The sequence below is a fragment of the Schistocerca americana genome, chromosome 5 (genome assembly GCF_021461395.2).
Source record: "Schistocerca americana isolate TAMUIC-IGC-003095 chromosome 5, iqSchAmer2.1, whole genome shotgun sequence".
In the NCBI taxonomy this organism is placed as follows: domain Eukaryota; kingdom Metazoa; phylum Arthropoda; class Insecta; order Orthoptera; family Acrididae; genus Schistocerca; species Schistocerca americana.
In genome coordinates this window covers 503,977,763-503,995,805 of record NC_060123.1, presented here as the reverse complement: position 1 = coordinate 503,995,805, position 18,043 = coordinate 503,977,763, and the positions used below count along the sequence as shown (strand labels likewise).

Genomic DNA, 18,043 nt, shown 5'->3' with positions numbered 1-18,043 from the left:
AACGGACGGACGCAACGGCAGCCAACTGCGCAGGGATCCATCCGTTCATATAAACGGGCGCGGCGGTATTTTTACGGCGCGTTAATTAAAGGTGATTGTCGCGGCGCTGAGCCGGCTATCTGTCACGCATCGTGTTGAGATTGGCGACGGCCCAGTGCAGGTGAATTAATCAGCCGGCGGCGTCCAGGGCTGGCGAGCGCCGGCCGTGATGGATGGCGCATTCATCCACTACTGTCTCGCGCGCGGCCGACGTCATCAGAAATAGAAACTCCGCCGCCTGGGACTTAATTAATGCGCGCCGGGCAGCAGCAGCCCCGAGCTGCCAGTTTGCTCGGGGTAAACGAGGTGATGCACCTTCAGACGAAAAACGTTATCTGACCGTGTTAATTTGGAAACGTGTTCATTAAGAAATAGTAATAATAATGATAATAATACTGAGCCTTCGATACTGCCGGAACGCCCAAAGGAGGCGACCATCCAGATCAGCCTCCTAGAAAGGGCGTTGATTTATATCAATTGGGCACGTTTAAAATTTCTGCCAGACCGAGATTCGAACCTTGGTCTCCTACTTACTTGGTGGATGTGCTGACCCTACACCATCCGGACGCAGTGGTCACCACAATCGCGCGGGCTACCCTGGCACGCCACCCATCAGACCTAAATTCTCAACTTACACCGCACACTACCGATGTAGTGCCCCTGCTCATTAGCCTCATCACTTGCTGCTTGCCCGCATCTCGTGGTCGTGCGGTAGCGTTCTCGCTTCCCACGCCCGGGTTCCCGGGTTCGATTCCCGGCGGGGTCAGGGATTTTCTCTGCCTCGTGATGGCTGGGTGTTGTGTGCTGTCCTTAGGTTAGTTAGGTTTAAGTAGTTCTAAGTTCTAGGGGACTGATGACCATAGATGTTAAGTCCCATAGTGCTCAGAGCCATTTGAACCATTTTTGAACTTGCTGCTTCTCGCCGATTCCTCTAAGAATTCGAGCCTGGTGTGCATCTGCACTGAAGGAGTCATTGGCCATAATCACCTTTGTACATATGGTAGTCCACTTAAACGTTTCAGCGCAGATATCTCTGGAACAACAATATATATTGAAAACCGATTTTCTCGGGTACGAATGTAAGGCAGGGGTCCATGAAAGTAAACGCTTTTGATACATTCTAAAAGTTATATTGTTTTCAACGCAAACCTATGTTTTTGAATGGACACCCCATATTATTTCTTACGCAATCAATAATACGAAAAATTGTAAAATACTGGCATTGGTTGCATCTTAATACGTTAATTACATCACGAGAAACAGCAAAGCGAAACTGACACTTGAAATGAACGAAACGCACCCCTATTGCACATTCCGAAATGCACGCGTGAACCCACGTAGCTCGTAATCGCGATATGATTGACGTACTACTATGCAACTAACTCGGTCCTTATTCCAATTTACACTGTTATTAAGTGGACTGGAAAAAATGCCGACGTCCAGTCATACGGAATGAAAAATAAGGAAAGGGTTTTGGTTTATTGATCTTCACTACAGTACTAAAACGGGCAGAACGGTGACGAAAAAACGAATGTCACCGGCCAGGGTAAGCACACCGAAGAGCCAAATAAACTGGCAGCCCTGCCTAATATCGTGTAGGGCCCCCAAGAGTATGCAGTAGTGCCGCAACACGACGTGGCATGGACTCGACTAATGTCTGAATTGACACCATAAATCCTGCAGTGCTGTCCATAGATCTGTAAGAGTACGAGGGGTTGGAGATCCCCTCTGAGCAGCAAGTTGCAAGGCATCTCAGATATACTCAATAATGTTCATGTCTGGGGAATTTTGTGGCCAGCAGGAGTGTTTAAACTCAAGAGGAGAGCTCGTGGAGCCACTCTGTAACAATTCTGGATGTGTGGGGCTTTGCATTGTCCTGCTGGAATTGCCCAAGTCCGTCGGAGTGCACAATGGACATGAATGGACGCAGGTGATCAGACAGGATGCTCACGTACGTGTCGCCTGTCAGAGTCATATCTAGATGTATCAGGGGTCCCATATCATTCCTACTGCACACGCCCCACACCGTTACAGAGCCATAAGACGAACAGCAACATCTATATTACAATATTCATTATACGCCAGTTCGAAACCATCTCTACACATTACTAGCGTCAAAACTTCTTGTCACATAAAGAAGTGTTTCTTTTTATGTCCTCTAAACGTATACGCTATTTTTACACCCTTTATAACACTTTTTAATCAATGATATCCTCAGACCTTTAACAAGTTGAAGCAGTTTCAGACTATCATGCATGCACTTCTGTAATTCATTTTGACGACGGCGTGTTAAGTGAGAATTTCTGGAGCACAGGTACGACCGAAATGCAAGCGATTGTGATAAAGTAATGCCTTGTATTTTTTTCCTGAAGTGTATAAAATATTCAGTTTAGAAATCTTATTTGGTACTGGGCTTCTCATCCGTCTTCGAAAAAAGCTTTGGACTGGGATCTTAACAGTGAATCCATTCACTGTTGTTACCCATCGTTGTAAATTTAAGGTAAAATCATACATATAAAACAACAAGAACTCAAAAAGTTGTGGGGTGAAGCAGAAGTTTTTAAAATTCTGTTCGTACAAAAACGTGAGCTTGTTATGGAGTACAAAAAATAAGCATTGCAATATTGACTTGTTAATTATCCTTTTTCCTACTAAACCATGAATGATACAAAGAGGAAGACACAATCCTGTTGCATTCTAAATAGCCAATTATGAATATTATCACTGATACGGGGAAAGTACTTTTGGAACGCTAAATCCTTTAACATTTTCTTTTTGCTGGCTAATGACATCATTGGAGATTATTTCCTCACTACAGAAAGAGTGCAAGTTAATGCGCAATCCGTGATCCCTCCATCACGGTTCTCATTATCGGACATATTTACATGACGACCATGTCATAAGCAGAATGCGTGTCATTTGCTGCTTCTAGGAAATTTTATTGTCTCTTCTCTTTTTACGATTTGCCGCTTACATCAGCCAGCCTTGAAGCCGTCTTCATTCCGTCACGAATCGTGTCGTTTCTAATAATGCTCGGTACATCTCATATCTTAGTAGGCAGAATTGCCAACGCTTACGCGACATTATTAGACGATGGTGCATTTGGACACAGTTTATCACAACTCGCTGTGTTGTTCGTTTATGTCGCTATTATGCTTACTGTTACAAGGTTTTTCATTTTCTTCTGCTAGGCATACGACTGTAAGTGCAGAACAAGAAATATGAAAAAATGGGAGAGCTTTTTCAACCTCTTATCGGTTGCGATATTACGAGCACGTGCTGAAAAGCATTCTCTGAATATTTTATGTGAAAACTCTTAAAGATTTTTAAATAAAACAGACTTTATTAACATCCAACATTTTTATTTCTCAACATATTCACACTGACGACGAACATGTTTCTTCCAACGAGAGACCACTGTAGAATATCTGACTTCGTTGCTGGAGCCACAACCTCACTTCTGCTTGCACCGCTTCATCACTACCAAAGTGAGATCCTCGGAGGTGTTCTTTAAGTTTCGGAAACAGATGAAAATCGGATGGGGCTAAGTCGGGACGGTATGGACGACGATCGATCACAATGAACCCAAGGCATCGGATTGTTGCAGATGACACAGCGCTCGTGTGTGTTCTGGCATTGTCATGATGAAGGAGACATTACTCCATGTGCGGACGAGCTCTTCGAATTCAAAACTCGATTACCTCACGCTGTTTGTGACGCACCGATATACACTACTGGCCATTAAAATTGCTACACCACGAAGATGACGTGCTACAGACGCGAAATTTAACCGACAGGAAGAAGATGCTGTGATATCCAAATGATTAACTTTTCAGAGCATTCACACAAGGTTGGCGCCGGTGGCGACACCTACAACGTGCTGACATGAGGAAAGTTTCCAACCGATTTCTCATACACTAACAGCAGTTGACCGGCGTTGCCTGGTGGAACGTTGTTGTGATGCCTCGTGTAAGGAGGAAAATGCGTACCATCACGTTTCCGACTTTGATAAAGGTCGGATTGTAGCCTATCGCGATTGTGGTTTATCGTATCGCGAAATTGCTGCTCGCGTTGGTCAAGATCCAATGACTGTTAGCAGATTAGGGAATCGCTGGGTTCAGGAGGGTAATACGGAACGCCGTGCTGGATCCCAACAGCCTCGTATCACTAGCAGTCGGGATGACAGGCATCTTATCCGCATGGCTGTAACGGATCGTGCAGCCACGTCTCGACCCCTGAGTCAACAGATGGGGACGTTTGCAAGACAACCACCATCTCCACGAACAGTTCGACGACGTTTGCAGCAGCATGGACTATAAGCTCGGAGACCATGGTTGCGGTTACCCTTGACGCTGCATCACAGACAGGAGCGTCTAAGATGGTGTACTCAACGACGAACCTGGGTCCACGAATGGCAAAACGTCATTTTTTCGGATGAATCCAGGACTCGAATCTCCTACGGGAGCGGCCACGCCTGGCACGAAGTCGGCGTTCCAAAACATCCCAAAGGCGTTCTGTAGGATTGAGGCCAGGACTCTGTGCAGGCCAGACCATTACAGGGATGTTATTGTCGTGTAACCTTCGCCACAGGCCGTGCATTATGAACAGGTGCTCGATCATGTTGGAAGATGCAATCGCCATCCCCGAATTGCTCTCCAACAGTGGGAAGCAAGAAGGTGCTTAAAACATTAATGGAGGTCTGTGCTGTGATAGTGTCACGCAAAACAACAAGAAGTGCATGCCCCCTCCATGAACAAAACGATCACACGATAAAACCACCGCCTCCGAATTTTGCTGTTGGCACTACACACGCTGGCAGATGATGTTCACCAGTTTATGCTCCTTACACCAAGCGAGGCGTCGTTTGGCATTTAGCGGCGTAATATGTGGCTTATGAGCAACTGCTCGACCATGAAACCCAGATTTCCTCGCCTCCCGCCTAACTGTGATAGTAGTTGCAGTGGATCCTGATGCAGTTTGGAATTCTTGTGTGATGGTCTGGATAGATGTCTGCCTATTACACATTACGACCCTATTCAACTGTCGGCGGTCTCTGTCAGTCAACAGACGAGGTCGGCCTGTACGCTTTTGTTCTGTACGTGTCTCTACACGTTTCCACTTCACTATCACATCGGAAACAATGGACCTAGGGATGTTTAGGAGTGTGGAAATCTCACGTACAGACGTATGACACAAGTGATACCCAATCACCTGACCACGTTCGAAGTCCGCGAGTTTCGTGGGAGGCCTCATTCTGCTCTCTCACGATGTCTAATGACTACTGAGGTCGCTGATTTGGAGTACCTGGCAGTAGGTGGCAGCACAATGCACCTAATATGAAAAAGCTTATGTTTTTGGGGCTGTCCGGATACTTTTGATCACAGTGTGGGAGGAAGTATTATGTTGCCCGACTCTTCCCGCAACGTACTCTCTCGGAGTTTCAATAGTAAACCTCGATGTACAATGCCTTTCGTGTAATGTCTGCCAGTGAACTTGTTGAGCATATCCGTAACGCTCTCGCACCAACTGCACGATCCGGGGACGAAGCATTCCGCTCTTCGTTCCATCTTGTCTATCTCATCTTTTAATTCAGCCTGGAAAGGGTTCCGGAGTGATGAGCAATACTCAGGAATAGTTCGAACAAGTGTTTTGTAGGCCATTTCCTTCGTGGATGAATTGTATTTCCTTAAGGGTCTTCCTATGAATTTCAGACTGGACCTGCTTTGCCTACCATCGTATTTGTTTTGTGCGTCCGTTCCACTGAAGGTCACCCCGTGTGCATACTCCTAGATACAGGGATTGGACAAAAATATGGGAACACAGAGAAATGCATGTCTGAACATAAACGCAGATGACGCCCAAGCCTGCAGCTTGTACTGTTTTATTTGATCAAGAACGTCACCTGTTCAAGTGCCCCAATATGTTGGAAGTGTTCGGAACAATGTTCTGTGTAGTAGTGACTGCATTATGTTGGACCCAAATGAAATCGAAGTGGGTAAATTGTTGATACTCGTGTGGTGGGTGTTTCCATAAGTAAGGTAGCTGAAGTGTTTGGCGTTTGACGAAGCACTGTGTTGTAGATTTATACCACTTACAGAGCAAGCGGAAAAACATGATCCGTCACAACGCAAACGAAATTGCGTATTGAATGATCGTGATAGGCGATCACTGAAGAGGACAGTGACGAAAAATAAGATGACAACAGCTAAGAAAAATCACTGGAGAACTGAATGGTGCACTCGCGAACACTATTCAGCAAGATAACAACACGAAGGGAGCTCCAGAAGCAGCGAGTTTCAAGATGAACTGGAAATCCAGAGCCAGTTATCAGCGATGCCAATGTCGAAGCCATAAAACCTGGACTACGGAGCAAAGGAAGAAAGTCATTTGGTCGGGTGAGTCTCGTTCACGCCGTTTTTAAATTGTGGTCTCTTTTACGTTGCAAGAATGAAACATGGCGGTAGTTCGGTAATGACTTTGGCAGGTATATCGTGGTATTCCATGGGCGCCATTCCCATAGTTACTCGTCAACTTCTGCGCGGCCCCTCCCGCCGGAGGTTCGAGTCCTCCCTCGGACATGGCTGTGTGTGTTGTTCTTAGCATAAGTTAGTTTAAATTAGTTTAAGTAGCGTGTAAGTCTAGGGACCGATGATCTCAGCAGTTTGGTCCCTTAAGAATTCACACACATTTGAACATTTTTTCCCTCAACGTCGCAGTCCTGTCAACGATTATGTGACCACTTTGGCTGATCGGATCCATCCCATAGTTCAATGTTTGTTCCGCAGTGTGTTCTAAGACGACAAGGTTCCTTTTCACACAGCTTGCATCGTCGAGGACTAGTTTCGTGAGCACGACGAATTGTCGTATTCCTCCTGGACACCACAGTCACCAGATCTCAATGTTAGTGAGCCTTCTTGGTCTAATTCGGTGAGAAGTGCGCATGTTTACAATCCACCTTCATCATTGTTATCTGAACTTCCCACTATTCTGCAGGAAGAATGGAATGAGATTCCCTCGTAAGCAATACAGGATCTGTATTTGTCCACCCCGTGACCACTGGAAGCTCCATTAAATTTCAGCTGTTTCCTTACTCCATATTAGGCACGTGTATGCGGTGTATCCGTATTCTTGACCACCCCCTGTAAATGAACATAATGCGAGTAAAACGGTAAAGAGTTACAATACTTTTCGATCAAGACTACGGTGAAAATCACTGGATGCCAACCGATTTTCCTACTCCGCATTAGGCGTAGTAATGTGTTGTCTTTTTGATGTTTCCACATTTTCGTCCACGCCCTGTATTTTACGGTACTTACTATTTTCATTACTTAGAAAATAGATTAAGAAAAGGCAAACCTACGTTTCTAGCATTTGTAGACTTAGAGAAAGCTTTTGACAATGTTGACTGGAATACTCTCTTTCAAATTCTGAAGGTTGCAGGGGTAAAATACAGGGAGCGAAAGGCTATTTACAATTTGTACATAAACCAGATGGCAGTTATAAGAGTCGAGGGACATGAAAGGGAAGCAGTGGTTGGGAAGGGAGTGAGACAGGGTTGTAGCCTCTCCCCGATGTTATTCAATCTGTATATTGAGCAAGCAGTAAAGGAAACAAAAGAAAAATTCGGAGTAGGTATTAAAATCCGTGGAGAAGAAATAAAAACTTTGAGGTTCGCCGATGACATTGTAATTCTGTCAGAGACAGCAAAGGACTTGGAAGAGCAGTTGAACGGAATGGACAGTGTCTTGAAAGGAGGATATAAGATGAACATCAACAAAAACATAACGAGGATAATGGAAAGTAGCCGAGTTAACTCGGGTGATGCTGAGGGAATTAAATTAGGAAATGAGACACTTAAAGTAGTAAAGGAGTTTTGCTATTTGGGGAGCAAAATGAATGATGATGGTCGAAGTAGAGAGGATATAAAATGTAGACTGGCAATGGCAAGGAAAGCGTTTCTGAAGAAGAGAAATTTGTTAACATCGAGTATACATTTAAGTGGCAGGAAGTCGTTTATGAAAGCATTTGTGTGGAGTGTAGTCATGTATGGAAGTGAAACATGGACGATAAATAGTTTGGACAAGAAGAGAATAGAAGCTTTCGAAATGTAGTGCTACAGAAAAATGCTGAAGATTAGATGGGTAGATCACATAACTAATGAAGAGGTATTGAATAGAATTGGGGAGAAGAGGAGTTTGTGGCACAACTTGACTAGAAGAAGGGATCGGTTGGTAGGACATGTTCTGAGGCATCAAGGGATCACCAATTTAGCATTAGAGGGCAGCGTGGAGGGTAAAAATCGTAGAGGGAGACCAAGAGATGAATACACTAAGCAGATTCAGAAGGATGTAGGTTGCAGTAGGTACTGGGAGATGAAGCAGCTTCCACAGGATAGAGTAGCATGGAGAGCTGCATCTGACCAGTCTCGGGACTGATGACCGCAACAACAACAAACTATTTTCATCGGTATGTCGCAAATAGTTCTCGCAACAGGCGGGGCTACAGTCAGTTTCGGTCACTAACAGTTTGCAAGAACAGTGGCGAACCCTCGACACCAACGGCTCTCGCTCTCTGTCCGTTGGGGCGGGGAGGGGGAGGGAGAGGAGAGGCAAGGGGGGGGGAGGGGAAGGGAGGGGAGGGAGCACGGCGTATCATCGGACTTGTTAGTTTGTATTTATAGCGACATGTTGTGGCGTGCGGCGGTGCTGTCGCTGTCAGATGCGAGCGACGGACCGCCGAGATCGAGCGGCGGGGCGCGGCGGCCACAAACAGACTGAAATAACTCTGCGCGTTGCGGCGCCCGCGGGCCCGTCTCGTTAGCCGCACCTGCCCTGCCGCACGGCCAGCTGCTAATCCGCCCGCCGAGCTCCCGCGCTTTTACTGCAATAAAACACATTGCTTTTTCGGTATCCCTTTTAATGTCGTTACTTCCTGTTTGCCCATTTCATCCACTACAAGGTGTCGCACGCACGACACGAGCGATGTCTCCTGCGTTGCGCGGGAAACAGTACGCTTGCAGGCAGCTTGCGATGGCGCTACGGGCCGTTGCTCGGAGTGTGTGGCATTTGCCTTACCGCTTTTACCCGAGGAGTCCGGCATCTGCTCGCAGATCTGTGCACAGATCTAAACTAAAATATGAAAAAGTAACGATTGCGCATACGCTGATCGGTTCAGACACTAAGTTCGTAGACTTCTACGCAGGTGTCACTTTGAATAAAATAATTTTGGGTATTGGGCCGCGTCATTGTAAACTAGCAAAGCAACTAATTGTCGACGTTTCGACCAACTTGTTGCGGTCCTCTTCAGGGGGGTTCACTGTTGTATACTGGTGAATATCTTCCTTTATATACTGCCAAAAAATGGTTCAAATGGCTCTGAGCACTATGGGACTTAACTGCTGTGGTCATCAGTCCCCTAGAACTTAGAACTACTTAAACCTAACTAACCTTAGGTCATCACACACATCCATGCCCGAGGCAGGATTCGAACCTGCGACCGTAGCGGTCGCGCGGTTCCAGACTGTAGCGCCTAGAACCGCTCGGCCACCCCGGCCGGCCCTGACAGCTACAGACGACACGTATCTGGGCCGCGCGGGATTAGCCGAGCGGTCTAAGGCGTTGCAATCACGGACTGTGCGGGTCGTCCCGGCGGAGGTTCAAGTCCTCCCTTCGGCATGGGTGTGTGTGTTTGTCCTTAGGGTAATTTAGGTTAAGTAGTGTGTAAGCTTAGGGACTGATGACCTTAGCAGTTAAGTCCCATAAGATTTCGCACACATTTGAACCTTTTTTTTGACACGTATCTGGGATGTATTGGACAATTTGAGAAGAGGTGGCGACTGTACGGTACGCTCTTGCCTGCGCTGCCCTGTTGGCTGATTAGAAGGCAACATCTAGCAGATGACTGGTAGAAAGTAGCGTGTCGACTGGCTGTTGCCAGTGGTACTCTCGTGAGGTGATTGGTAGGCAGTCTTTCATTGTTGATAGGTAGGCAATAGCAAATCGGCAGCTTGTATCCAGGGGATGACGTTTTCCTGCATCGAGGCGTTAAGGCCCCACGGCTATTATGAGGCCGCTGTTTATGCTGTGAAATGCAGGTCAAGAGCTGATGTTGGCTGGCGAACACTCGCTGTCTGCAACCAGCCTGTAGTTAACTTGGAGCCGTGTTGTAAGCGCGTTTAATTATTTTAATGCAGCAACTGAAGTAATTAAACGCCTAACAACACGAATAGGGAGGATGGCTACAAGTTACCTGCGGCCTGGCTGCCAGCAATTCCAGCCCGGCGGACCGCGTGTGTTCGCCAACCAGCAGCACCGTTTGATCCGGGCCTAACAGTACAAACAGCGGTCTCACGAGAACTACCGTGCGGCCGTACCACCTCGCTGCAGGAAGACGCCATCCCCTGGATACTAGCTGCCGATTTGCTATCGCCATCCGATCACCAATGACAGACTGCTTACGAATTACTTACCACAGCTGCACAGACAACAGCCAGCCGATGGGCTACTTCTACTACTCACCTGTTACAGTTGCCTTCCAATCAGTCACCAGAGCAGCACAGACAATAGCGCACCATACAACCACCACCTCTCCTCAAATTTGTCCAATGACATCTCAAATTGACAGAATGTGAAGGAAGACATTCACCAGTATACAGCAGTCAACCACCCTGAGGAAGACCGCAGCAAGTCGGTCGAAACGTCGGCAATTAGTTTCTTTAGTAATTTACAATGACACGGCCCAATACCGTTCCGCACTGTCGCGTGATAAACAAAGTAAGAGCCTACGGAATATCAAAGCAGCTGTGTGGCTGGATTGAAGAGTTTATAGCAAACAGGACACAGCTTGTTGTTCTCAATGGAGAGACGTCTACAGACAAAATAGGCTCTGGCGTGCCGTAGGGGAGTGTTATAGGACCATTGCTTTTCACAATATATATAAATGACATAGTAGACAGTGTCGGAGGTTCCATGCGGCTTTTCGCGGATGATGCTGTAGTATACAGAGAAGTTGCAGCACTAGACAATTGCTGCGAAATGCAGGAAGATCTGCAGCGGATAGGCACTTGGTGCAGGGAGTGGCAACTGACCCTTAACATAGACAAATGTAATGTCTTGCGAATACATAGAAAGAAGGATCCTTTATCGTATGATTATATAATAGCGGAACAAACACTGGTAGCAGTTACTTGTGTAAAATATCTGGAAGTATGTGTACGGAACGATTTGAAGTGGAATGATCATATAAAATTAATTGTTGGTAAGGCGGGTACCAGGTTGAGATTCATTGGGAGAGTCCTTAGAAAATGTAGTCCATTAACAAAGGAGGCGGCTTACAAAACACTCGTTCGACCTATATTTGAGTATTGCTCATCAGTGTGGGATCCGTACCAGGTCGGGTTGACAGAGGAGATAGAGAAGATCCAAAGAAGAGCGGTGCGTTTCATCACAGGATTATTTGGTAAGCGTGATAGCGTTACGGAGATGTTTAGCAAACTCAAGTGGCAGACTCTGCAAGAGAGGCGCTCTGCATCGCGGTGTAGCTAGCTCGCCAGGTTTCGAGAGGGTGCGTTTCTGGACGAGGTATCGAATATATTGCTTCCCCCTACTTATACCACCCGAGGAGATCACGAACGTGGATTTGCCGAATCCAAGCCACACACAGTCTTTGCTGTACTGCGTTCGAATGGTGACTAAAAGACTGTTAAGCAGGTGGTCATAATTTTTTGAAACATTTGTGTGTATTACCCGACAAAGTGTACTGATGACCTCGCCAGGGTAGCAGCATCATAGCATTTACGCCCGGTAAACAGTGAAGGGAGGAAGTAAACAACGCACACTCCTTTACTCTTACAAGTGGTGCACTCACACATTACATCTTTGTATGTCAGTTCCTTGCTTACAATTTAATACTAACCGGCACAGTACTTCGACAATACTTTTCTCACACTAGACATTTATTCACAATGAAATATGTAAAAATCCACATATCGCCTGTGTAAACCACTGACCTATTTAATTGCAATGCTTTGTTTTTTTCGAAAAAATCTAATGTATTACGGTATTTCAGAAACTGTTTAGTCGCGTTTCCAAATGGTGATTCATTTACTCCAGTATTTTTTAACCACATACTATAGGCAGAACAGTGATTCTAGGAGTTTCCTTGGCAGTCCTTAAGTCCTCTTCCTTGCGATAAAAGCTGCAAACTTTCACAAAGTTAATATTTCACTACTGTTCATAATATCGCAGAAATTGCTCGCTGGTAACACATTTATCCATATGGTCGATGGGATACTTTGTTTCCTCCTTTTTGGGGCAGGTATGTGAATCCCACTCAGCTCAGCATCGTGTTGTATATTTCTTCACTTTTTTCTGGCAGCAACATCACTCCTTTCTCCTTTTTATCATTAATAAATTTAATGGGGTCAACAGTGAGTGAGTTACCACGAAGAAATTTCTCGGGATCAGTTTTCGTCTTGCTCTGGAAGGTAACAATGTGCAACACTTTGAACTCGAACATAGCAGTACCTACTATCGTGACTAAATTAGTTTCCACTGTGGGAGAGTTTCTTTTGCCAAGTAATAAAACCCAGTGATGGAGAAGAGTTCTAAAGTGGAGGCTTGTATGCACTATCTTAATGTCCAGTCTAACCATTGCGACCAACTTGCCCACCTGTACTCAGAATGTTCACTACACCCAACATGTCTAAAGTGACTACTGCACCCAAAGTGCCCCGCTGCTGCACCCAAAGTGTCCGCTGCACCCAAAGTGTCTGCTGTGCCCAAAGTGTCTGCTGTGCCCAAAGTGTCTGCTGTGCCCAAAGTGTCTGCTGTGCCCAATGAGCCCACTGTGCCCAATGAGCCCACTGCACCGAAAGTGCCCAATGAGTCTACTCAGTCAGGAAGCGAATGATGAAGTATATAATGACTTGTGTAGGAGAAAAAGAAAGAACAGATATTGGAAAACAGTACAGGGTCAGGAGAATGACTCATCAATTCCATTTGATGCCATTCAGATCCTCAAGCAGCCTTTATGGAAGATTTCAGGAAAATAATCTGTAGTGCCCACTTGCATACCACCACTTCCTGCTGAAGGTGGTGTCATTACCTGACTGCTGCGATAGCTCCGAGGAAGCTCGAGTGATGGCTGCGGCGCGCGAAACGTGCGTTAAACGGCGATAAATATCGATGTCGTGAGACGCAAGTTCTCTGGAGTGGCACGACACTCGCGTCAGGCAAATGATTCGTCCGTACTGCAGCCCAGGCCGTACGCTTCCCACCGCCGTGGGCGAAAGGGCGCGGAACTCAGTCGCCGGCCGCGATATTATTTATAGTGCACGCGATACGGGCTGCCCGGGCCGTCGATCATAAACACGTTGTACGGCCAATAAAGAACGACAGGCGCTGGGCGGAGGGGGTCCGCCGGCCGACAGGGAGACAATGCGCTTACGACCAGTCCTGCTCGGCGTCGCTACAAACCGGAGGGAACACAATCGCCGTTTCGACCACCTGTAGATGCCCGCGTTGGTGGCTAGCAGCTGGAACCTCGCCCACGCCAACTTTCCCTACGTGCTTTGCAGATTTTTCTTCTTCTTCTTATTATTATTACTCCCCCCTCCTGCCTCCTTTTTTTTCTGCGCTAGAATAATGTCAGCGGCGGAGAGGCAAACCGCCTGCAGGCTAATGGCTACTCAGCGTCCGGGCGAGGCCGCGCCTACCCTGATAGCTTCCATTCCGAAGCATTTTTATAGCGGTTCCACTATAAATCAGGGCTCCCGTGACTTTTAGTGTCCGGTATATAAATTGGTTCCCCTCCCCGCCTCCTCCGCGTCCTCATCTCCCGCGCAATCAGAATGGCTCGCTCCCCAATAACAAGGCGGATTGTCATCGTACGGCTTTTGGCGGAGGTCTCTATAAGGTCATCCCATCCGGCGAACGCTCCTGCCAACTCGTTAGCGGACGGAGATGCCAGCGCGGAGCGCCCTGTGCGCTCATAGCGAAATATTTAATAATAGCAATTCATTTCGGGAAGCGGTAGTAATGCCCCACCGGCTTCGTTAGGCCGAGTATGTATAATGGGAGAGCGCCCAATGGAGGATGCGCCGTAAAAGACGTCGGGACCTCCAGGCAGCGCTCCCAGCGATCAACTGTGTTACGTGCTTCGTTTAGTTCCCAACAGACGCAGATGTCGGGCGTTACTTGTAATCGGGGTTGCTCTCCGAAAGTCCTCACATTCTGTTGTCAAGTATTTTATAGGAACAATACGTTTCCTACATTCCCTCCCCAAATTACACTACTAAAACTGTCAGTTACGCATATGAGATGTGGAGCGGCATCTTTTATTCCCCCGTAATCGAGGATGACAGAGGAGACCAGAGACCTAAATTTTACGTTTTAAACCACCAGTTAAGCAATTGCGGAAGCCACGAGACAGATATAGTGCTCCAGAAATTGCGTTGTCTCTTTAACCTGATTTCATTTTGAAGGAAGATTAAGTTCCATCGACAACTAGGTCATTAGAGACGGGGCACAAACTCGGATCGGGAAAGGACAGAGAAGGAAATTAGCCGGGACCTTTCGAAGGAATCATACAGGCTTTCGCCTTAGGCGACTGATGGAAATCACGTCTGGATGGCCTGGCGGGCATCTGAACCGCTGTACTCTGGAATACTACCAAGGCGCAACCTCGCGCTGTCTCATGTTAACCCTGATAGCCTGTAGAGGGTAACCGACTCTGGAAGAAAAATACAAAATTTCATTTTTTTAAAAATTTCTGCTGTCGTTTCCCCAGTCGCTAAAATCAATTGTCACTTCCTTTGTGTGTAATGTTAATCTTAGCGAATAAATAGAAAGCGTTTAAGTTTTAGCCAGTCGCTTTTCTCTACATGTTTTTTTTCGCAACATTCCAGGTACAGGGATGAACAAAAATATGGAAAAACTACAAACACAGCACATTACCGGGTATAAAACAGCATTCAAAGCAGCTTCCAGCCGTTTCGGAATGGGTTAATACAGGTAATGCATTGTTTTGAAGACAATCTCATGCCATTTTTACTGCAAAGTAAAGAAAAGGCCAGTTAACGATGATGGAAGTGGATAGCGTTCACGGCCGCTTCTCTCCAAAATGGATTAGAAAGGCTCCGTAAAATTCAGGTCTGGTGACTGTGGTGGCAAGGGGGTGTGTTCACAAAAACAGTCCTCTGTGATCAGGGGCCGTGTCGTCTTGGAACACAGCATCATCACTGGGGAATGTACACTGTACCATGGGATGGACGTCATCAGCCAAAACGGTCACGTAATGCTTGGCAGCAGTGCGAGCTTGCAGAGTAACGATGGGTCCCATGGAATACCATGATATGGCTGACGATATCGTTGACGAAGCACCACCGTGATTCACTCTCGGGACGTAAACTAGGTCAGAATTTGGAAACAGTGTGTAACCTCGATATAATGCACTACACACGATACTTTACCGACCACGACTGACGCTTGCAAGGTATTGAGGACATTACACAAGTGTCGTTCGCGGTCAAATACAACAGCGCCACTTGCAGGCTTTGCTAGCATCTGTGTTTATATTGAAGCAAGTATTTCTCACAGCGTTTCCATTTTTTTCCAATCCCTGGAAGTCTCGAGGGGCGGGTGACGGTATGTTCTGCCGTACTGCGCAACACGGAGATACTGTCGTGTCACAACGCCACCTTGCTCGGGTTCGTTTCGATGTCGATAACCTCTTTGGGGTGACCAACGCTTTGGAAAAATAATAAATCTTGTTGATGAAGGTTTCTCGGGTCACCAGCCGGGTGGTAGAGTTGATATCTCTCGACGCTTCGCCAGAAGATGGGTGGAATGACACTTCCCAAAACGTCGCGAGATATCAACGCTACCACCCGGCTGGAGACCCGAGAAACCTTCATCAACAGTTTACACCGGGAAAGCCTACAGTCACATACTAAATCTTACTTTTCATTTCTACTGTCGTTTCTTCAGTCGCTAAAACCAATTTTTACTTCCTTTGTCTGCAAAATTCTTCTTTGCAAACGAATAGAAGACTAAATTATAGCCAGTCGTTTTTCTTAATATCTGTTTTTCGCAACTTTCCAATTACATAATTACACGATGAGTGTACCGTGTGCTGTGCTAATTTCCCTGATCAGTATTTTTGATGCGCTATGGTAGGTTTCGAAATGTACTTGCACGCACATTTCACTACCTATGAAGACGTAATACGTGATTATTTTAAGTTCAGCAGTGAAGCGTATCAGCAACTCAAAAAACTGGACAAGTGCGTGTAGGACTCACGTTCGGAGGGTTCTGTACAAACTTAATTATATAAAAATACTCGTGGTTCCGCTGTAAGTTCTGATGAGTGAGTTTGGGAGTATCAAAGTACGTGACACAAATGGCCGTATGTTTTGATTCCATTGGCTTAGAAGCTTTAATTTTTTTTAAAAACTATGTGACCGTAGATCTTATAACCGCCTTAAAAACCATCCACACACTGGCCGGCACACCGGACCTCGAGACTAATCCGCCAGGGACCGGCACGCCTTCCCGCCCGGAAAGCAGTGCGCTGGACCGCACGGCTAACCGGGCGGGCTGGATTATTATTACAAATCTGAGGTTTTCATTTGGATGATAATCACATGGCAAGGAAAAGTGAGAACCAATAAAACGAATTTGATTGGCCTACTGAATCTAAACGACGACGTGCTTTGCGCCGAGTTGGAGTTGGTGTCCAGAGAGAACTGAAAGCCCCTAGCGGGCACTTACTGTGTGCGGAGCGTGAAGGCGGCCGACGTAATGGACGAAGGCAGCGACAGCCCCTTGATGATCTCCTGCCACAGCTTCTTATTGATGACGTCGACCAGGCCGCCGCGCGCGATCACCAAGTTGTACAGCTCGAACAGGTCCAGCACAGATTTGGCCATGATGGGCAGCCGGTTGATCGGCGTCCCTGTTGACAGAAGCAGTTATAGTTAATTAATGGGTCTCATTCGCGTAAGAGATATATCTATAGGCTGATTTAAATTAGTTGCCATTTGGTATCTAATGTCCAAAAAAAGCAATGTTGTCGCGACATATACTGCCATCTGGTTTCCCCCCTTCAAGCTAGACTAGTTTCGTTCTTTGTAGTTTTTTCGTTTGACGCTTATTTCGTAAGAAATTTGGCCCGGTCACGATCAATGGTCCACCCTGTATACAACCGAAAAGTAACGGCGTCCCTTTTCGTACATCACAACAGGTGTTCGATATCATCACCAATTTACATTAATCAATATAAGAAATGTTCTCGAAACTTTGTCAGGATCATGATTTTGAGAAAGTTGTCTACCGACACATTGTTGTGACACTGTAACTGAGCAGTTGCAACGGGAATCCTTGGAAAGGCTGACAAGATCGTTTCTCGACTCATTCACGCAGAAGGCTGCGAGTTTTGTGGTCCCTGTTGTTAATTTCTTAGGCCTAAAAGAAGCGAGGGTTTAATTTACTGCTGACAGTGGAACTGGCCTCGAAAAATATTTAGCGAAATATTTAAATTTATCAATATTACAAAGGATTTCGCTGACGTCTGCGGCGCCTACTAACTCAAGCTGAAAACGTGTGAAGTTTGGAAAACTTCTGTCGGAATGTTCAAACTTGTCGGTCCCTGAATTGATGACCCTTGGATTTCATTATTGTTTTTCTTTCCGTGTGGCTCACAGCCCATTACAAATATTTCTACTCGCCATCACTTCGGCGGCTTGCATGTTGAGCTGCCATGTGTGCAGACGACTGTATGGCTGACTGAACAGCGCATTGTGATGTTTGCGTCCCTCTCAGATAGTACGAGATATTCCTGAAGAGAATTTCGTCCCGCTAACACAATAAACGACAGTCAGACTTAACATCAGAATCTCGCGAGTGTAGACGATTCTATTTGCCCGTAATTTACGACGAAGATATCAAAAAAGCCCCCACGCTTATCGAATCAATTTTTTACACTTCCCTCTTTGTAACTGGCAGTA

General features: G+C 46.3%; 1 protein-coding gene across 1 annotated transcript in view; it reads right to left on the bottom strand.

Annotated features, from left to right (window-relative positions):
- Window positions 1–18,043, bottom strand: part of LOC124616474 (protein dead ringer) — a 471,664-nt gene that overhangs the window by 40,355 nt on the left and 413,266 nt on the right. The window contains exon 4 of the mRNA XM_047144783.1: window positions 16,809–16,992. Coding sequence (XP_047000739.1) covers window positions 16,809–16,992 — 184 coding nt within the window. The remainder of the gene's footprint in view (window positions 1–16,808; window positions 16,993–18,043) is intronic.